The following is a 20,490-nucleotide window of genomic DNA, read 5'->3' as shown; positions in this document are numbered from 1 at the left end:
GTGTATCGGAGGGTCGGAGCTTCGAAGTGTTAGAGTGTAGGAGTGTTGAAAGAGTCGGGGAGTCGGTGCATAATCGAACGGTATTTTATATAATGTAATGTGAAAATGATTAAAAAATGCCTTGATAAGCCAAGGTGGTTATTAACTAAAATATAATTTCGGTCGATACATTTCTTCTGGTGTATTCTTAATATTTAAATATAACTTTGTTTTTTTTTCACTAATAGAAGAAATCTAACTACATGTAGAGTGGCGGGCATATGAAGTAGTTCTAGGATCTGCTCATCGTTGCGATTAAAATGGCGATTACAAAATTTTGGTAAGTGAGTCACACATGCCTTTATGATGCCTATTCACTTTTCTCTTGAAGTTACCAATACTGTAACTAGAAAGGATGGCATTAAATTTTCTAACAGTTCATAGTAATAATGTTGAATTTAAAGCCCTTCTCACGAGCCCACGAACAATGGTCTATGTATGTAATTTTTAGCAACGAAACAGGATTAAACGACAATGCAGTAATCATTTTAAAATTTAAATTTATTATCACAAATAATTAGGATTTCAGACAACCTGAAAATTGACTTAAAAATAATTATTTACAATTTATACAATAACTGATGTAACTTAGGCTACTAAAAGTAATATTAAATACATACCGTTTAATATATTTTTTGTCGATTTGATTTTACTTATCATATTTATATATTTGTCAGATAAAGAAATTATAACACAAAATGTATTTGCATAGTCCAGTCTGCGAAAAAATTCCGATATAAAATGTTAAGTTCCATTGGGATCCTGACAGATATATCTGGATCGAAAAATGCCCAGATAAAAATTGTTTTTAACGTATCAAATTTGAATAAAGTATTTGTAATCCCTGGTTCAAACACACAATAGTTTACAATAACTTCCCATCAATCATCATTTTTTATTTGGATCCATCTGGAACTTTCAGCATACGGATATTTGCAGTGCATTGGGCGTTTGTGTTAGGTCTATTATTGTGCGGAATTTATTTATTTTTAAAATACTTGTAAGTACAATAATTATAGAACCGAACACATTATTTGAAGTTTTCGATTCATTATTTTGACTCCAAATCCTTGGAATGACTCACAGTTGGGATATTGACCTAATGAAGTGTCGAGTATATTTCACATAAATTGTTCTTAAATTAATCGTGAGGTTTATGTTACGCATACAACGAGATAAATTGATGTAAACTATACTTAGGTATGTATAGGTTACATCAATTTATATTTACGTGTCCATTAATTTATGAATTTTATATAATAAAAAGATGGTGGGATAATTGTTATGTAAAATAAGCCATTATATAATAAATTATTTGATTATAATTAATTTATATATTATACGTGAATATGCTCGAATAATTTGTCCTTATGACGTCACTGTTAATTCTTGCTGAATGAATCGATAATTTTCAAAAAGTAAAAATCACATTTAAATGTCTCATTTCTTCAAAAATCACTTTAATACCTAATTAACTCTAAATTTGGTAGTTAAACGTGAACTGTTTCAACAATGTCTTCGTTCTTGTTCCGTATCTTCTTCCCTTCTAGATCCGCGTAGATGTCTTCTAGGTTTCTCATTTTCGTTTCTGGCACGTAGAAGATTAAGTAGAAGACGTTTGCTAAGCAGACGAAGCTGAACACCCAGAAAGTGGAGTGGTATCCAATCCAATTGTTTAATGGTGCGAATAGTTTCAAAAGAGCAAAATCAGTAGCCAATGAAATCGCCATAATTAATGTGGCGACAGTACCGCGGAGCTGTAAACAAATTAGATGCAATTAATTTATAGCAGTCAATACGTATCTGACAGTGTCAAGCAGCAATGAACTGGACATTCTAATAAAATTAATAGTTTGCGATAATTATGAAAAAAAAATTTTTCACTTCCTAGTCAATTTATTTAATGTAACAACCTAACAAAATTATAATCTAATATTTTCTTCGGTCCTTCAACCGCGCCATTCTTTATTGCATTATTTTGTATTGTTTGCTTGTTTCAAGTGAAATTCTTTAAATATACATAATTAATATATATAAATAAATGCGTCTGTATACATTATTATGTATGTGTGCATTTATATATTGTATAATTATGTATTTATTATATTTTTATTCTCTATATGTTTAGATTGTACACGCTAATTTTGCGACTGTTTTATAAGTTTCCTGTGGTAGGACTACTGGAACAGATTCCATCATGGGATAAGTAGTGCCTTTATACCAGCATTGTTTATAAGAGCTATATCCTTTTGCTATCCTAGTGTACATAAATTGTTAAATAAATAAAAATAAATAATTATATATGTGGACCGTTCAAAGTTTATAGCGGACATTAAGTATTGCGATTTGTATTCATAACAAGCTGTTCCCGCGACTTTGTCTGCGTGGAATTTAACAAAAAGGTTAATGTTCAGTTCGCAGAGTTATAAAATAAATAGATTTCTAAAATAAAAGTATCCTAAGCTACTCCTTATTACTTTAGCTATGTGTCAAAAACGGTCCAGCCGTTTCAGAGATTACCCAGAACAAACAGACAGACACAGAGACAGACAGACAAAAATTGTAAAAAAAAATATTTTGGTATATGTACCGTGTACATCCATATGCATTTAGTAAAAAGCGGATATTTTAATATTACAGATACTCCAATTGTATTTCTTTGTATAGATACTTTTTAAGAAATATCTCAATCAGTATTATCTATATTGTGTGATATCATTGTCTAAATTCTTTTTTAATAATTTTATATTATACTATCAGATCATCTCTTTTTATCTAAAATTTATTTAAATAAATAAATATATACTTAATTACTTATTAGTACGTAGGTAACCTATCTTATAAATTTTACAAAAACTTTATTTTATTCTTACCTGGAAATTAAACATCTCTGTCATAATAACGTATGGTAAAGGCTGCAAGCCGGAGGCGTCAGCGAAGATACATGTACACAGTGCGACGATAGGCACCCAACCTGGTAGCAACGTACCAACGCCTTGCAGGTAGAACCACACGCCCAGAAGGCACATACTGAATCCGGCTACTACACTCGTCACTGTTAGCAGCGGCTGAAGGACAAATTTAGAACATAAGAACTTGAAAGATTAAAATTTAATCCGAAGTATTATACTCTTTATTTTTCCGTGTTTCATCTTAGCGGGAGATCTTCGTCTTTGACGGCTATTTAACACAGTAAATGACTATTATATATATATAGCACAAAATTTCTAAGATAAAACGATCGTATGATCTTTTTTTTATTTTTTTACTTAAAATATCGCTTTTAGGTTTTTTAGGAGCAAAATTAAAATACATAAAAACTAAGAAACACTTCAGAAGATCCTGTTAACTTTCTTTATTATTATTTTAATTTAATGATTGCAATGTATCAAATACCTTTCTACCAGCCCTGTCAACAAGCTGACAAGCTAAAAACGACCCAAAGATCTGGACAGCAGCTAATAAAATGGATTGTTTGTTGGGAGACAGGGCGATGCTCGTTCCAGGGTCCTTTCCTGCTTCCGCGAAGATGTGGCTGGCGTACACGAGGACTGCGATGCAACCGCAGAACTCTCTCGTAAGGTTTACTATGAGTGCCACCCAGAATGCTTTTAAAGCGGTTTTATCAGCAACTATAACAATACAAATATGTTGTAAAATTATAAATATCAATATTGATATTCTACTTATGTTAATATAAGGAGCCGAAAAGGTTGTTTGGTCGTTCCAAAATCTTAGATTCTGTTTTTTCGAATAAAAAATCTTTTTGCTTGAAACCATTCTGTGACTTAAAGATATCAGCTCCAGATTGGGGAAAATTTATTACAAGATAAAATATAAATTGAATTTTTGAATAACTATTTGTTATCACTCTTCTAAGCACGGTAGTGAGACCAATCAAAACAAACCAGAATCAACATCGGGTTACTCTGCCTCCGGGCGGGAATGGAATCCGATCGACGTTATGGAACTATTTAACACTTAGATACTACACTTGTCGTTTGGATTAGTGGTATGATAATAAAAATATATTTTTGAATACAAGAAGACTCAGTAGTCCAACTGGGTAAGTATCTCAATCTTACAAAAGATCACAGTTAAATAGTACTGCTTTCAAGCGGTGTTATGTTCCTGTGGTGAGTAAGGCGACCAAATCTCCTAGAGAGCGTAGGGTCAACAACGCGCTTGCAATGCTTGTGGTTTTGCAGGTGTATAAGCTACGGTAATCGCTTACCATCAATGAGCCGTACGCTTGTTTGCCGACTTAGTTGTATAAACAAGCAGTGTCAAAGTTGTGAGAGTTGTAGGTTTGATTCTCGATTGGGATGGATATTTGTACTTGTACATATATTTTTTCTGGTCTGAGTGTCTGCCCTAGTTTTTCTGTCGTGCTTTGGAGAGCACGTTAAGTTGTTGGTCTCGGTTGTTATCATAGAAACGTGATAGCGACCGTTAATTATAAGATATATCCAACCTGCAGTGGAGCAACGTGGTGGATTAAGCTCTGACTCCTCTCCTACATAGAGAAAGAGGCAGAAGCCTAGCAGTAGGCTGTTCAGACTGAATGAATCAATCAATAAAATACACTTTTTTAAATAACTTTTTAATAAGTTCCATAAAAATTTCAACACGTTAAGAACGAAATCCCACTTGTACTATTTTTATTAGTTAACAAATAAACATAACGTCATTTGAAGACTAGTTAACGATTCCAGCGAATTAAACAGTAAACATTTAGCAAATATCTGTCCTTCTAAATAGGAGCAATGAATTTGAATGTCCGACAAATTGATAATGACGTGCTGAGCTCAAATATCAATGAAAGGATCAGAGGTTATTTCGTCGATTGAAACAATAAATACGTTTTAAAAACAGTCTTTTGAATCGTCTCAAAACAGGACAATTCTATTTGAAAACTTATCGTCTGGAATTTTCTTCGAAATTGGAACAATTTAATGCTATTATTTTTCATACCTCAAAAAAATGTTACTGGGCTATTGGCATATAATGTTAATGTAATGAATTTACTCCTTAAAAAATGATATAAGGCCAGTGGTATGTAAAAAAAATGTGAGAATTTAAATCGTGTGAAATATTAACGCTGAGCAATGACGCTGAGAGAGACATTTAACCGCGCAACGTCTCTTAGAGGATATGAAAAATAGATGTTGGCCGATTCTCAGACCTATCCGATATGCACACAAAATTTCATAAAAATCGGTCCAGCTGTTTCGGAGGAGTATTGTAACTAACATTGTGACACGAGAACTTTATATGTAATATTACCAAAAATGTCAAGGCCACGACCGTCCGCTGAGTTATCTTTACAATTTTATCCTTACAACAACTCTGGTGTAGTTGTACTAGTAGTCGCCTAAAACACCGACTGTTTGCGGGTTCGAATCCCACTCGGAATGGATATTTGTATTTGTACAAATATTTATTTCCGGTTTGGCTATCTGTCCTTGTGGGTCACCCCACCGTGCTTCGGAGAGCACGGTGAGTTAACGGGTGGTATGATAACTTCAGTATTCTTAGTTTTCAGATTTTCTCATTAAAAAAATACCGTCACGCCCCTACACAAATTTATTCACTTCCTTACCATTGTGACGGGAAAAGGCGGGCAACATTTTTGTACCAGGCGCTAGATGCTGCGACACGTATATCGCTCCTTGTTCAAGCTTGCCAAGATGTCTACTGTTCAATTTTGTTAATGTTGTTTTTGTTAATTGTTGAAAACACTTACATAGTAACTTGGGTGAGAATTTCGGTTCACACGTAGTTTGTTCGATAATCAGCCGGTCTACCTCCTCACTGATAGAGCTGTCGGTGGGTGGAAGAGACCGTAACCAACCCAACACTTTGGCTGTTTCCTGAAAAATATGTATCGTAAAACACACCATACTGACGTGACAGCACGTGATTAAACGGCAGATATGTTGAGTAAGGTTATAGATATCCCACTATATGTGTAGGTACACTGATTAAAGAGATTACAAAAAGAAATCTGCAGAATATTACAAACTTTACATCAGTTAGCAAGGCAGGCCAGCAGGCCTAGCATGCGCGCCACGACAAAATTTTGTCTACCCCTTTTCTCGTATTATCTCTCTATGTCTACAGTAGCTAACATGCGTGCACGCGATACTCTTCTCGTTACGTCAATAGAAGAGATAATCATTAAATTTTAGTGATCTTTGATATTTATCTCTACGGAAGCTAACATGACATCGTAATTTTGTCGAATTTTGTCGTTTTAGGAAGAGAAACTTCTCGTCTTCAATATTATCGACGAGAAAGACGATAAATAAAAAATAAATAAAACCGGGTGCCTATTTTTTGTATACCATGGCGTTTCCCTATTATAATTATATAATTTCGGTATACGAAGAGCGGGAAATGCGAAAAGTCGAGTGAAGTGTGCCATATAATGACACAAAAAACGTATTTGCGCCCTGTTGCTTCTTATTCTAAATAATAATAATAATAATAATACTTTATTTCAGACCAAAGTATAAGTCCATATTGGGTTAGTACAACAAGACAAGACAACATTCAGAATAAAAAACAAAACAAAATTATATTAAAAAAATCAATAACTAAAAATAAAATTAAATAGAATAAAAGTAAAATCAATAATAAAAAAAAAAATTCAAAAATTCAAAAAATTTTAAAAATTAAAAAAAAAAACAATGCGTGATAGAATTACAATTATCTAATGTGCAACAAGATATAAAGCACAACACGAGCATATTGTTTTACATATATAATTAAATTCATTTACTTACGCCGTTTTATTTTCCATATTAGATTTTTTAAATTAGATATACACTTTTTATCTTAACCAAAAGGCCGAGAACATTGTTAAATAAAACATGTGTCACTCGTTTGAAATTATACAAACGTTGGCTCATCCCGGTTTGGCACGATTGGTCAATAACCTTGTAAATTCAACTTTACGACATAAGAAATAAGAATGATATTCAGTTGTGATTATGGTTGATAATGTTTCTCTACTCGACAAGGCGAAGTCTTCGGAAGAGAATTTTGTCTCTCGTAGTGCGCATGTTAGGGTAATCGAGAAAATACTCGATGTAGAAATTATCTCTCTCTCTCGTCAAGAGATATCTCGTTGTATGCATGCTAGGCCGGCAGGAGAAGGAGGAAATCACGAAATATAAAACTGTCTACCGTTAGGATGATAAGCCATCAAAACATGCAAAAAAAGTTTCGTGAGTAACACAGCTTCATCCGTAAAAGAGATTCGAGTTTAATTCGTTAAAAGTTATAATGGTAGTGGTAACAAGCCTTCTAAACGAATAATAAGGGTACTTTGTCCTAAGCAATGGTACAGCTATAAAAAAAAATAACGGTTACAAGTACACGTTGCTATGCAATAAATAATAATAAATGTTATGAAACAACTGGTAAAGGAACGATTCTTTGGCCGGCTAAAGAAAGGATCAAGGGTCGGATTCAAAAGGCAGTGTTGCTTGAAACAGCCCGCATCGTGAGGAGGTTCCTCAGCCTGGAACCCTAACTACCGGTGGCCTGGGCCTCAACCTACCACCGGACGGCAACTATTTTTATATTTTCAAATATTATTATTTTTCTTTTTTTATAAATATATTTTAAAATTTGATAATAAGGGTATATGTTAAATAAAATAAATATTAAAAATAATCTATTTAGAAATTGAAGTTATTTTTAAATTAAACTCACCTCATTTTTGCCGCACTTGATGAGATAGGAGGGTGTTTCAGGCAGCTTGAGTAGGATACAGAAATGTATCAGCGGGATTGCCAGTAGAATCCACAGCACGGTGTGATACGGCAGCAGATCGCCAAGCATAAACACCACTAGGTTGCCGACGGTCTATGAAGTAATATTTATGTTTCAAACAAATTAATTATAACCTTTAACGCACTTTCTTCTTTGTAACACTTTTTTTTTGTAAATAAGTCAGTTTTGTAAACAGAAAATACTACTTTTTCTAGTTGTTGCTCTTTATAATAACTACCTATATGGGGAAAGAGGCCTATGCCCAGTAGTGGGAAATTACATGCTGAAGCGTCAAGCGACATAATAACTGTATTTCAGCTAGGAAAATGTTTGTAGAAAACTTGGCATCTCTCTTTTCCATCTAGGAGAAGGATCAGAGCTTAATCCACGATGCTGCACCACCGCGGTTTGGCGGATATATTAGCTACTAGGAGTAACGTTTCAAATCAGACGGCTATGATAGCAACAGGGACTGACAGCTTTACAGAAATCTAGACCGTAAACAGATATTTGCACAAATATACAAATCCACCCCGAGCGAGAATCGAACTTACGACGGCCGCAGCCGGTGTTGAGGCGTCTACACGCACAATTATAACAAAGCAATTGTATTAAAAGTTGCTATAGGTTATTGGCTTATTAAGGGAATGGCTACCACACTCTGAATCATACATATAGTTAGTGATTATCAAAAATCAATGTTTATTACAAATACGTCTCATTAATAATTGTGTTTGCTCGCAAACGAAAAAAAAACCGACTTCAATTACATCGAAGAGTAATACAACGTAGATCGACGAAAAAATAGTAATACTTTGTTCGTATTCCATATAACGCGACATTATAAAATTGTAGAATTATATAATGTTCTACTGTTATTTCTAACATTTTGTTAGCGATTGTAGGCAAAAATTTCATAAAAGGCCCGTCGTCGATTCGCGCGAAGCGCTGACATCGCTTATTACGGCGGGTTTTTTAGTTGAAGCGGATTTATATTGAATTACGGTTTATGTCTTTTTTATTAAAAATATGTAATGTTCATGTTTTCACACAGCTCCGATGCATGACTGGAGTTTACCCCTTCAGATCAACTGTCTAAATAGGCACAAAAAGGCTTACTAGTCTAAGAAATATATTATTACTATATCAAATTGTAAATAAATGAATGCAATAACGCCATCTATCGGAACCTAATTGCGTTATTAGAAAACGTCTGAACGCCATCTCTAACAAGGTCATTCGTTCAGTAGATTTTACTGTTCAATTTTTTCATTCCGGGGCCTTAAATGAAAATCGATTCTTAAGGAGAAAACTCCAAAAACAGTCAAGTAAATACGCCATATCAGATATAGCTCAAAAAGTTCGAGTCAAATCTGAATTATATTTAAATGGGACTACATGACAAGCACCACCTATCGATTAAAAAAAGAATCATCGATATCGGTCCACCCAGTAAAATAGTAATGAGGTTAATATAACGTTGGTCGACGTAAAATAGCCAAGTAAATACCCAGTATTAGCGATAACTCAAAAATTAAAAGCTCAAATATTTTTATAACGAATAAACTGCTACTCTCTACTCTAGTGGAATATTGTAATTTGATCGATAGTGAACGAAATAATTTCATTACATTTTGATAGATGGCGTTGTGGCAAAGTATTGAACATGACCACAGTCGTCTTAACATCGTCATGTAAATACGTGTCATCAAAGATTACTCAAAAATTGCTCATTATATCTCAATCATATTTAAAACGGACGACATGACAAGTATTCGCTTTTGATTTATACAAAAAAGATGAAAATCAGTGCACCCAGTAAAAAGATATAACGTATAATACAACGTAGGGTGACGAAAAAACCGTCAAGTAAATACGCAATATTAGATATAACTCACAAATTACGAATCAAATCTCAATTAAATTTGAATGGGACCACGTGACGAATAGTAGCTTTTAATTTATATAAGAAACGTCAAAATCGGTGCACCCAGTAAAAAGTTATGAGGTATAATACAACGTAAGGTGACGAAAATAATGTCAAGTAAATACGCGTTATCAAAGATTAATCAAAAAGTAGTTATTAGATCTCAATAAAATTTATATGTGACCACATGATAAACATCAGCTTTTGATTAAAGTAAAAATTATCAAAATCGATACACCCAGTAAAAAGTTATTGCGGATTTTCAAGAGTTTCTCTCGATTTCTCTGGGATCCCATCATCAGATCCTGGTTTCCTTATCATGGTACCAAACTAGGGATATCCCCTTTCCAACAAAAAAAGAATTATCAAAATCGGTACACCCAGTAGAAAGTTATGTGGTATAATACAACGTAGGTCGACGAAAAAAGCGTCAAGTAAAAACGCATTATTAGATATAATTTGAAAAGTAGTTGTTAGATCTCAAATAAATTTAAATGGGACCAATCGGCACACACCACCTTTCGATTAAAACAAAATTTGTCGAAATCGGTCTACCTGGTCAAAAGTTCTGATGTAACATACATAAAAAAAAAAAAAAAAAAAAAAAAAAAAAAATACAGTCGAATTGAGAACCTCCTCCTTTTTTGGAAGTCGGTTAAAAAAAACAAAGTACACATGTCAGAAGTAAAACTTCTTTGGCAAACTAATTGACAAAAAAACTAATTAAAAAAACGACTTGAAAAAAAAAACAAAAAGCCAACGTCACACGGTGTTCCAGGTGGTCACCCATCCAAGTACTGACCGCGCCCGACGTTGCTTAACTTCGGTGATCGGACGAGAACCGGTGTATTAAACGTGGTATGGACGTTTAAAAATTCGTGACTCGTGACGCCGTGACGCGTTCGATCCGTAAAAATTTTACCCCTCATGCGCCTAAAAAAGTTTCACTTCAAAAATTGTGTATTATTTTTGGTTTCAAGCTTACCTGTGAGAATATTAGAAAAGTTCCAGTCATGCCTCGTATGCTGTCTTCACTGATCTCTTTGACATACAATGGACAGACCACAAATCCGCCTCCAGATCCGAAGCCGATCAGTGCCCGAGCTCCGATCAGAGCGACGGGATGCGAGCTTATGAGCTTCACCACCCAACCAAGCTGGAATAAATGTTACACTATCGTATTTGTATATTGATAAAAACTAGTTGCAAATTTTGTACCGCCATTTTTTTCGTGAATATTACGATTTTTTTAATTTTATTTTACACAAACCTTGTCCTGATAATATTGAAAAAAAAAAATAGAAACCCAAATTTTGCAGTTATTCGGCGAGTCATTTTTATTTATTTATACATTATACATATACATTGACTGTGCTTTGTTTTTATTTGCTCAGTTGTTGATAACGAGATAATGTCTGAGAAAAGAATAAGCTTTATGTCGGTGTTATCGAGTTTTTTAGTTATTAATAAATTGTGTTCCATGCAAAAAGCTCCATATATTTAGAACAGTGAAACAGTGATTTTAATTCGTTTACCCATACACTACAATTATAATGCAGAACGAGCTAATTAATATAATACATAACCTATAACTTTAACCTTTAGCTTTCTTTTTTGTGAAATTATCGAATAAAAAAAGTTATATGTGTCAGCCGTCAGCCCCGACACGACACTGGAGTTTATTTTACTTGTTTATTCCGGCAAGTAGTTAAAATGTACTTCACTATCTGTAACTATCTTCATGCTTTGTTTGTATATATATTTGTAATGTACAATAAGGTATAAAAAATAAAAAATAATAAAATAACAGATAATAAGCCTAACGACTTCTAGTAGTTTTGGGAGCGTGAGGAAAAGGGAGGATCCTCCAACCAGACGGGTGTTGTGTCTGGCGGGCTAACGGCCCGACGGTTGTTGTCGGGATCTTGTATATATACTTAATCACTTTGAAAACTCTGATAGCGCGATGTAGCATACGTCAGTTTTCTCTCTAATTACGTAGCTTGTAGTCGTTCGTATTTCGCGCGATAGATGTCGCCACATCACTCCCCTCCGAGACCGGAGGTCGATAGCAGGTTAAGTCGTCCATTCATCTTGTGATGCTTGCCGGGCCAGTGAAATGTTCCAGTGAGTCGGAACCAGATGCCGCATAGTTCACGGTGAGTCGGAACTGTCTGCGGTGATGCTGCATATGCTCCAGTGAGTCGGAGCGGTGCAGTACTGCGTAGTGGCTGCTGCTGCGTCGACCAGGAGAGAAGTGCGTCTCTGCTTGCTGACCGGCCAAAGTGCAGTGTGCTGTGCCAAAGTCGCTGAGAGGGCTGTGGGCGATGACCAGGAATGCGCGTCCGCTGCATGCTGGTGGTCAGGATACCCGTAGCAGCCGTAGATGCTGGCAGGCTGAAGCCGTAGATACTGGATGCTACTTGCTGCTCGAAAGCTTGAGGAAGTGATGATGACGATGAAGGTTGCGTTGATGTTCATGCTCGGGGTCAAGTGATGATGACGTCATGATGACGTGGCTTTTGCGAAGGCTGCGCTGACGTTCATGCTCGGGGTCACCAGTTTGGGGATGCGTGGGTATAGGTTGTGAAGTTCTTCGTCCACCATCGCAAAGGGAGGATCCTCCAACCAGACGGGTGTCGTGTCTGGCGGGCTAACGCCCCGACGATTATTGTCGGGATCTTGTATATATACTTAATCACTTTGAAAACTCTGATAGCGCGATGTAGCATACGTCAGTTTTCTCTCTAATTACGTAGCTTGTAGTCGTTCGTATTTCGCGCGATAGATGTCGCCACATAGTATTTAAAACAATAAGTTGTTTAATTATTTTTTAATTTTACTCCAAAATTAATGATTATCGTGATATTTAAAAATATAGTTTTCTCTTTCTCGCGCTCTGCTCGTTGCAGCAGGTCGCGTCACTGTTTCACACGATTTCACTCCACATATGTTATTCATACCATGGGCCTTACACAATTTTTTAAAAAGTAAAATTTAAAAAAAAATATATAACAATAAATATCAAAACACATTATCAAACATTAAACAATCTCTTTTCATTATATAGGATCCCATATTAATCACATTGAGGTACAAACTCTATCCACAATTAAAATAGTAAATACAACACTGTACTCTCACTTCAGCCTATCGCAGTCCACTGCTGGACACAGGCCTCCACAAGTTCGCGGCAAAAATGGCGTGAACTCATGTGTTTTGCCCATAGTCACCACGCTGAGCAGGCCGGTTGGTGATCGCAAGGCTGGCTTTGTCACACCTAAGACACTGCTGCCCGTCTTCGGCCTGTGTATTTCAAAGCCAGCAGTTGGATGGTTATCCCGCCATCGATCGGCTTTATAAGTTCCAAGGTGGTAGTGGAACTGTGTTATCCTTTAGCCGCCTCTTACGACACCCACGGGAAGAGAGGGGGTAGTTTCATTCTTTAATGCCGTAGCCACATGGCTTACAACACTGCACAAGTGTACACAAATGTACAGACAAAAATTGCTAAGTAATTTCACAAAAATATCCTTATGTATAAGGCCTTTTGAAGTCAGCAAAAGTAATTGTACAGGTTTTGGGAGGAATTTATAATTTTCAATGATTTTTGTACCGCTATGCAACCTCATTAGGATTTTTTCCTTAAGTTGGCTGTATGCAATGGGGCAGTGTTATTTCAGAATTTGAATTCAGAATGTAGAGTCAGCCAACTAAATTCAATAATTTCATGCTTTAAGTTAACGTATGCTTTCTGGGAGTTTATTTTTTGTTACTTAAAACTCTTCTTTTGCGTGTTAAAAATTTTGTAACTTTATATAATGCGCGGTTTTATAGTGGAAAATCATTATTTGTTTGGTCTCGAAATTCAACTTATTAATGCGACGAAGTATTGGAGATGAAAGTTGTTACCTAATGTGCCATTCTCTATCTTTAGCTCTACATACAAGTTTCATCGCGTTCCTTTCTTAACCGGCTTCAAAAAAGGAGCAGCTTGGGTTCTCAATGCGATTCGGTACATTTTTTTATGTACTACCTTATAACTTTTTACTGGGTACACAGATTTTATTAATTTTTTTTAATCGGAAGCTGGTGCTTGTTACGTGGTAACATTTAAATTCAAATGATGATTTGATGCGTTGATCTAAAGAGTACTTTTGGAGTTACCTCTAAAAATGCGTTTTTAATTGATTATTTTTTCACTTACTTTCGTTGCGTTGTATATTACTTGTCGATATAAATTGTAGTCGTTATTTTTTTGTTTGTGAGCAAACACACTTACATTATAAATTTTTACGTGGAAAAGTAACAACCGTACAGTCATACATCTATCCTTACAACCTTTCGTATTTATTATATAAATCCCATGTTTCCACATAATTATCACTAATTATAATAATTACCAATATAGGTATAGACACACAGAGCAATGCTTTTTTTCTTCCAAACTTATCCGCCGCCATTCCATAAATGAAGACAGCAATGGGTGCGAATATGAACATGATGGAGGCCATCCAGGATACGTCCTCCTCGGTGAGTGGCTCTAATGATGGTGAGGAGTCCCCCATCAAGAGAGCCTTGTGCGGGGAAATCCAACCCATCGCCGTACCATAGGCTAAGATGGGCATGCATACTGTAACAAAGATTTATTTTACATATTTTTTGAAACTAAACTTTAGTTTAATCATAGTATTTTTTTATGCTGTAACAACACAAAACGAACATGTTAAAGATATAAGACTAAACATTAATGTTGGCACCGTTTCAAGCTTCAAAATACACAAGTTTCTAAGAAGTATTTTTCTGAATTAGACATATATACTTGTTAAGAAAATAACCTTTAAGGGCACAAAAACACGACGCCTTGTCAATCTGTATTTATACTTACTAGTGGTCGCCCTGTGGTCCAAATTCGACCATAATTAAATATTTAAATTAAAAAAAAAAAAAACAAAAAAATAATGAACATAAAGAGACTTTTTTTAAAAATTTCAATTTGACTACAGACTGACAAATAATATGCGTGTGTGTGTCAAATACATGGTAGAGTGTGTAATGTTTTTTTTATTGATTTAATGTATTTTATGCATAATTAAAAAATATATTCTGCACTCCTTCTCTATAATAATAATAATAATAGTAATACTGTTCATTGTACACCATTAAAATACACAACAAAAATAACATAAAACGAAACATGTACAAAGTCGGTCTTATCGCTGAAAGAGTGATTTCTTCCAGACTACCTTTATGTATTATATTCTTTATATTTATTATATTCTTTATTGCACTTAAAAAAAAGAAACAAGTAAAAATCACATTTACAAAGAAAGTTGAGAGTTTAAGAGATCTCTACCAGTCTACCCATGGTGGTGAGAATTGATGTTACTTGCACTTGATGTGTGCCCCGCGGCACAGAAATGCTAGAGTGGTTAATAATAATGATTATAAACCTATAAACTTATTCAAAATTAATAAAATAAATTACATGTATTCTTGACTACATACACACTTATATAAACATCCACATACATGTCCCTATATAAAACAGCGCGTGTCTCTTTTACAAACGAGCATTTAACAATTTCAATTGATAACTAATGATACAATAACTTCGCACATTCACGCATTTATGATGATTTATTATGGTCACTGTCGATTATCACCTAATAAGAGTGATTGTAAATAATATTATACGTACGTTATAAAATAACCTGGATTGGAAAGGGAGAAAGTCTTGTGACATTGTAAATTAAAGCAATAAGTTCATCTTTTTTTCTTTGTAACAAGCTGAACCGACCAAAAAAGTAAAAAATAATAATATCCGGAATGGAAAAAAAACAGAAATGTTTTGTGCTTGAGTTTTAGGCAATTACATATAAGTACATACACATGATTTTAATGTGTACTGTATATAAGGTATCTATATATTAATACGTGAAGCACAAACTTTGTACCCTTTTTACGGAAATTGCGCGGGCGGAGGAGTGTGAAATTTCACACACTTATAGTTTATATGTACTTTATTAAAATATTTTAATTCGCATACCAATTATTTGTTTACTTCCTAGCTGCAGTTTCTGTTTCGTGTCTTATACCCAAAGGTTGTCTGGAAGAGATCGCTTTTTAGCGATACGGCCACCCTTTGTTCCTCAGATACTTTTAAATCTATTTTGCGATGTAATAATTCCTGTTTTTGGTGTAGAATAAATTGTATTTTTATTATTCTGGAACTTGTGGAATTTCTACGCCACAATATGTCTTAAAAGTTTATCTGTCAAATATGAAGCTAGAAGCACGAAACTTTAGGATTTTTTCTATTACATAACAAAAAATCAAAGCGTCCCTCTTTACAATATAAGTATACAACAAGACAACGTACATTTTTTTAATATACCTACATGTAGATAATACTTCTTGTACCTGTTTGTTGATAATGGTTAATTCAAAAACCTGCAGTGAAAGCCGTTTCATCTTAAGACGCTCCGGAATTATCTGTCATTTAATCAGACTCTTGCTATAAAGCAAGCGATAAAGTTGTGATAATTTACTTACATTAATTTAAAAATAAATATTTTTAAAAGATCGGTCTAAAATATTCAAAAAACACGGTTCTTGTGGCATCTACATCATTTTAAGATTTCTTTATTTTTATTATTTGTTATTATAACATAATACGATTATAGTCCGTAGTAATTCGATTATAACTCACTAATGAGAAACTTTCGTATAATAAAGGCTCCAGGATACTCCCTTGCGGGACGCTGAAATTAACAGTGTTTAGTCCCTGTTTATAGTGGCTTCATTTGACACACTTTCTTTTCATAAAAAAGCTTTTATATGGTTAAGTTATTCTTATTTATTATTAAACACATGAGTTCACTCCCTTTTTGAAGCGAGCTTGTGGTGGCCTATGTATAGCAGTAGACTGCGATAGGCTGAAGTGATGATGATGATGATCAAGAGCTATTCTTCTTACACCAAAATGATTTTCTAATTTTCGTGGTAGTATCGGTTTTATACCCGGTTATATTACTGAGTTTTATTTGATCTTTTTTTTATTAACTAGGTCGAATTTATACAGCTTTAAAATGATATTTCAATTAATTGCCTGTAGAATAAGCGTAATGTATGATGTTTGAATAAAAGCATAGACGCGAACAATTGAGAACATCGCTGTGGTTTTGTGGATAAAAGAAAAATAATTGTGGTAAAAAAATCCAACTTTACTTATCCAACTTTAATTTACATAAATAAGTAATGATAAATGGGACCGAATGACAAGCGCCAGCTTTCGATCCGAAGATTAATAAAACCGCTATACCTAGTAAAAAGTCATGAAGCAACACACATAAAATACAGTCGAATTGAGAACATCCTCCTTTTTTCAAAACGGTTAAATATATTATATAACACTTCTTTATAAATCATTCCTATTAATAAAACATTTACCAATCACAAACAACATGTTTTTATCATACACGTTATGTATAATATGAGGATGTTCTTTAAGGAGGTCAGATGCAAAAGTTTTTCTTGGTTTATAATCATGCATATTTTGTTAAATATTTCGTTGTTAAAAAAAAATTAAGTTATAATAACTGTGTTTGCTTGCAAACGAAAAAAAAACCGACTTCAATTACATCGACGAGTAATACAGCGTAGATCGACGAAAAAATAGTCCAGTAACTACGCGTTATCAAAGATTACTCAAAAAGTAGTTATCAGATCTCAATAAAATTTATATGTGACCACATGACAAACATCAGCTTTCGATAAAATTAAAATTTATCAAAATCGGTACACCCAGTAAAAAGTTATTGCGGATTTTCGAGAGTTTCCCTCGATTTCTCTGGGATCCTATCATCAGATCCTGTTTCCTTATCATGGTACCAAACTAGGGATATCTCCTTTCAATCAAAAAAGAATTCTCAAAATCGGTACATCCAGTAGAAAGTTATGCGGTATAATACAACGTAGGTCGACGAAAAAAGCGTCAAGTAAAAACGCATTATTAGATATAACTCGAAAAGTAATTGTTAGATCTCAAATAAATTTAAATGGGACCAATTGACACACACCAACTTTCGATTAAAAAAAAATTGTCGAAATCGGTCCACACGGTCAAAAGTTCTGATGTAACATACATAAAAAAACAGACGAATTGAGAAGCTCCTCCTTTTTTGGAAGTCGGTTAAAAAGTGGTAAGAAAAGAAGGGAAAAACAACTCAGTTATTATGTCAAATTGGATTAATTCAGCCTGTTACATCTCACTGCTAGCTTAGGCCTCTTTCTCTATTTAGAGAAGCTCAATTCACCATGCTGCGGGTTGGTTCTACTCTGAATATTGTTTCTTGTTTTTGATGTTTAAGTTGTTCTTATTTGTTGAAAATAATTGTATTTCTATTTATATTTTTAATTTTAAAAAATTATTGAAATATTTTTACAGCTTATACATAAAAATTAATTACAAACAATCTGTAACTGTCTCATAAATGAATTTAATAATTTATCTTATTGTATAATAAAGTATAAATCAATAAATAAAAATATATTATTCATAATGTAAACATATATTTACATATTTATTATATAATTTAAAGTTATGGGACATAACAATCTTAACATGCGGCCTTTTTATATAAAACATTATAGCTATATCGATTTGATGATAGATCATAGATACGTAAAGAAACGAACAAACAGACTTCGAAAACTCTAAAATTATGGCAATACCTTGTAGAAAAAATTCCGATATAAAATGTTAAGTTCCATTGGGGATCCTGATAGATCTATCTGGATCGAAAAATGTCCAGATGAAAATTGTATTTTAACGTATCAAATTTGAATAAAGTATTTGAAATCCCTGGTTCAAACACACACACACACACACACAACAGTTTATGATAACTTCCCATCAATCATCGTTTTTTATTTGGATCTATCTGGAACTTTTACAGGGTAGTAAACTGAATGTAAAAAACGCATTGCTTAGGGTTGGTTTCATCAGTTGTGGATAACGCTATTTGACGGATAACAGTAAAAAGTTTTTGATATTTTTATACCATCGAATTCTACTATATTCGAGAAGCAGGTCCTACTGGCCTATTCTACCTCTCGCTTTCAAAGTTTATTTGTCTCGTCATCCGTCGAATAGCGTTATCCACTAGTGAAGTAGGCCCTTAACTTTATTTTATCTATATCCATCAAATAAAATACCTATTAATAAAACTTACCAACAATCGACATTAAGACCTGATAATGTTTGCTTCCCTTTTTTTCAATCTTTTCAGACGTAACTTTATACATTTTATTTACCATTTTTTTTAACTGCACTCAATTTTTGCACTATTTAAAACAAAAATTTTATTTAATGAAACAAATCCTTATTATAAAAAAAATCTATTTGAATTCCAAAGTTATGTCGCGTTTTCACACGCTCGAGAGCGTCGTGATAGCCGCTTGTAATGTAATGTAACTGAGACAGCTGCGATCACGCGTCTTATATAAAGCCACGTTTTCGTTTTTAATTTATATAATTACTAGCTGTTCCCCGTGGTTTTGCCCACGCATATTTTAAGTTGAACAAAGTTACATATCTCTGCAAAATTTCATTAAAATCGGCCCAACAGTTTAGGATATTAGCCCAGACAAGCACAGTGACGAGATTTTTATAGATAACTAGCTGACTGATAGCCATAAATTTGTTAATTTTGGATTAAAAATATCCCAGTCATTAATCGAAATAAAATATAGATTATACTTTAAGTTGGACATAGTTACATATCACTAAAAAAATTCATTAAAATCGGCCCATTAGTTTTGGATATTAGCCCAGATATTAATAGGTTTAGATATTAGGCCGATGTATATATATAGACAGATAGATATTATATAATTTAATAAATGATCAAATGTAGTATTAAAAACTCTCTGTGTGGCTACGGCACTAAAGAATTTAGCCACCCCCTCTCTTCCCGTGGGTGTCGTAAGAGGCGACTAAGGGATAACACAGTTCCACTACCACCTTGGAACTTATAAAGCCCACCGATGGCGGGATAACCATTCAACTGCTGGCTTTGAAATACACAGGCCGAAGACGAGCAGCAGCGTATTTGTAGTGCGACAAAGCCAGCCCTGCGGTCACTAACCCGCCTGCCCAGCGTGGTGACTATGGGCAAAACACATGAGTTCGCGCTATTTTTTGGCGTGAACTTGTGGAGGCCTGTGTCCAGCAATGGACTGTGATAGGCTGAAATGATGAGTATTAAAAATCTATCAAAATTGACTTATAAGCTAATGTCGTTACGACTCGCAATGTCTACAACATTTATAAAAATAAAAAATAAACCTGCGAACTGATTCGAACTATCTTCGGTGGCATTTTTTTAGAACATTTCAAATAAATTTCCGGCAACAATCTCAACTTATTAATGCAGGTGCGAATCCACCACTGTGGGAACAGTGGGAATACCCACAACCTTCATCCAAAACATATTTTCCGTTAACTCGATTTTTTTAGGAAATTATGGAATGGGCAATTAAAATAACAAAAGGGCAGCCCAAAAATTTCACCGAAAATAACGGATTACTTATGGACGCATCCTTAACATACGCTACTTTTACCCTTTTCACTTAATTTATGGGCCGGCAAAGAAACTTAAAATACGCCACTGCCGCCACGTCAAAAATAGCACTTCGCTAATTATTCGGGTGGCTACGACCACAATCTTTTTAAAAGG

General features: G+C 34.2%; 1 protein-coding gene and 1 pseudogene across 1 annotated transcript; both read right to left on the bottom strand.

The window, feature by feature from the left end:
* Window positions 1–1,364: 1,364 nt before the first annotated feature.
* Window positions 1,365–19,069, bottom strand: LOC123665596 (facilitated trehalose transporter Tret1-like). The gene is made up of 8 exons (XM_045599878.1): window positions 18,985–19,069; window positions 14,152–14,381; window positions 10,734–10,904; window positions 7,762–7,914; window positions 5,786–5,912; window positions 3,436–3,671; window positions 2,913–3,107; window positions 1,365–1,796 (listed from the first exon to the last, which is right to left on the bottom strand). Exons 1-8 carry the CDS (start codon window positions 19,067–19,069, stop codon window positions 1,530–1,532), a joined length of 1,464 nt encoding a protein of 487 aa, XP_045455834.1. The 3' UTR covers window positions 1,365–1,529.
* On the bottom strand, window positions 10,503–10,620 carry LOC123665799 (annotated as a pseudogene).
* Window positions 19,070–20,490: the final 1,421 nt, after the last annotated feature.

Source organism: Melitaea cinxia, chromosome 24 (genome assembly GCF_905220565.1).
Source record: "Melitaea cinxia chromosome 24, ilMelCinx1.1, whole genome shotgun sequence".
NCBI lineage: Eukaryota > Metazoa > Arthropoda > Insecta > Lepidoptera > Nymphalidae > Melitaea > Melitaea cinxia.
This window is presented reverse-complemented; position numbering and strand designations above follow the sequence as displayed.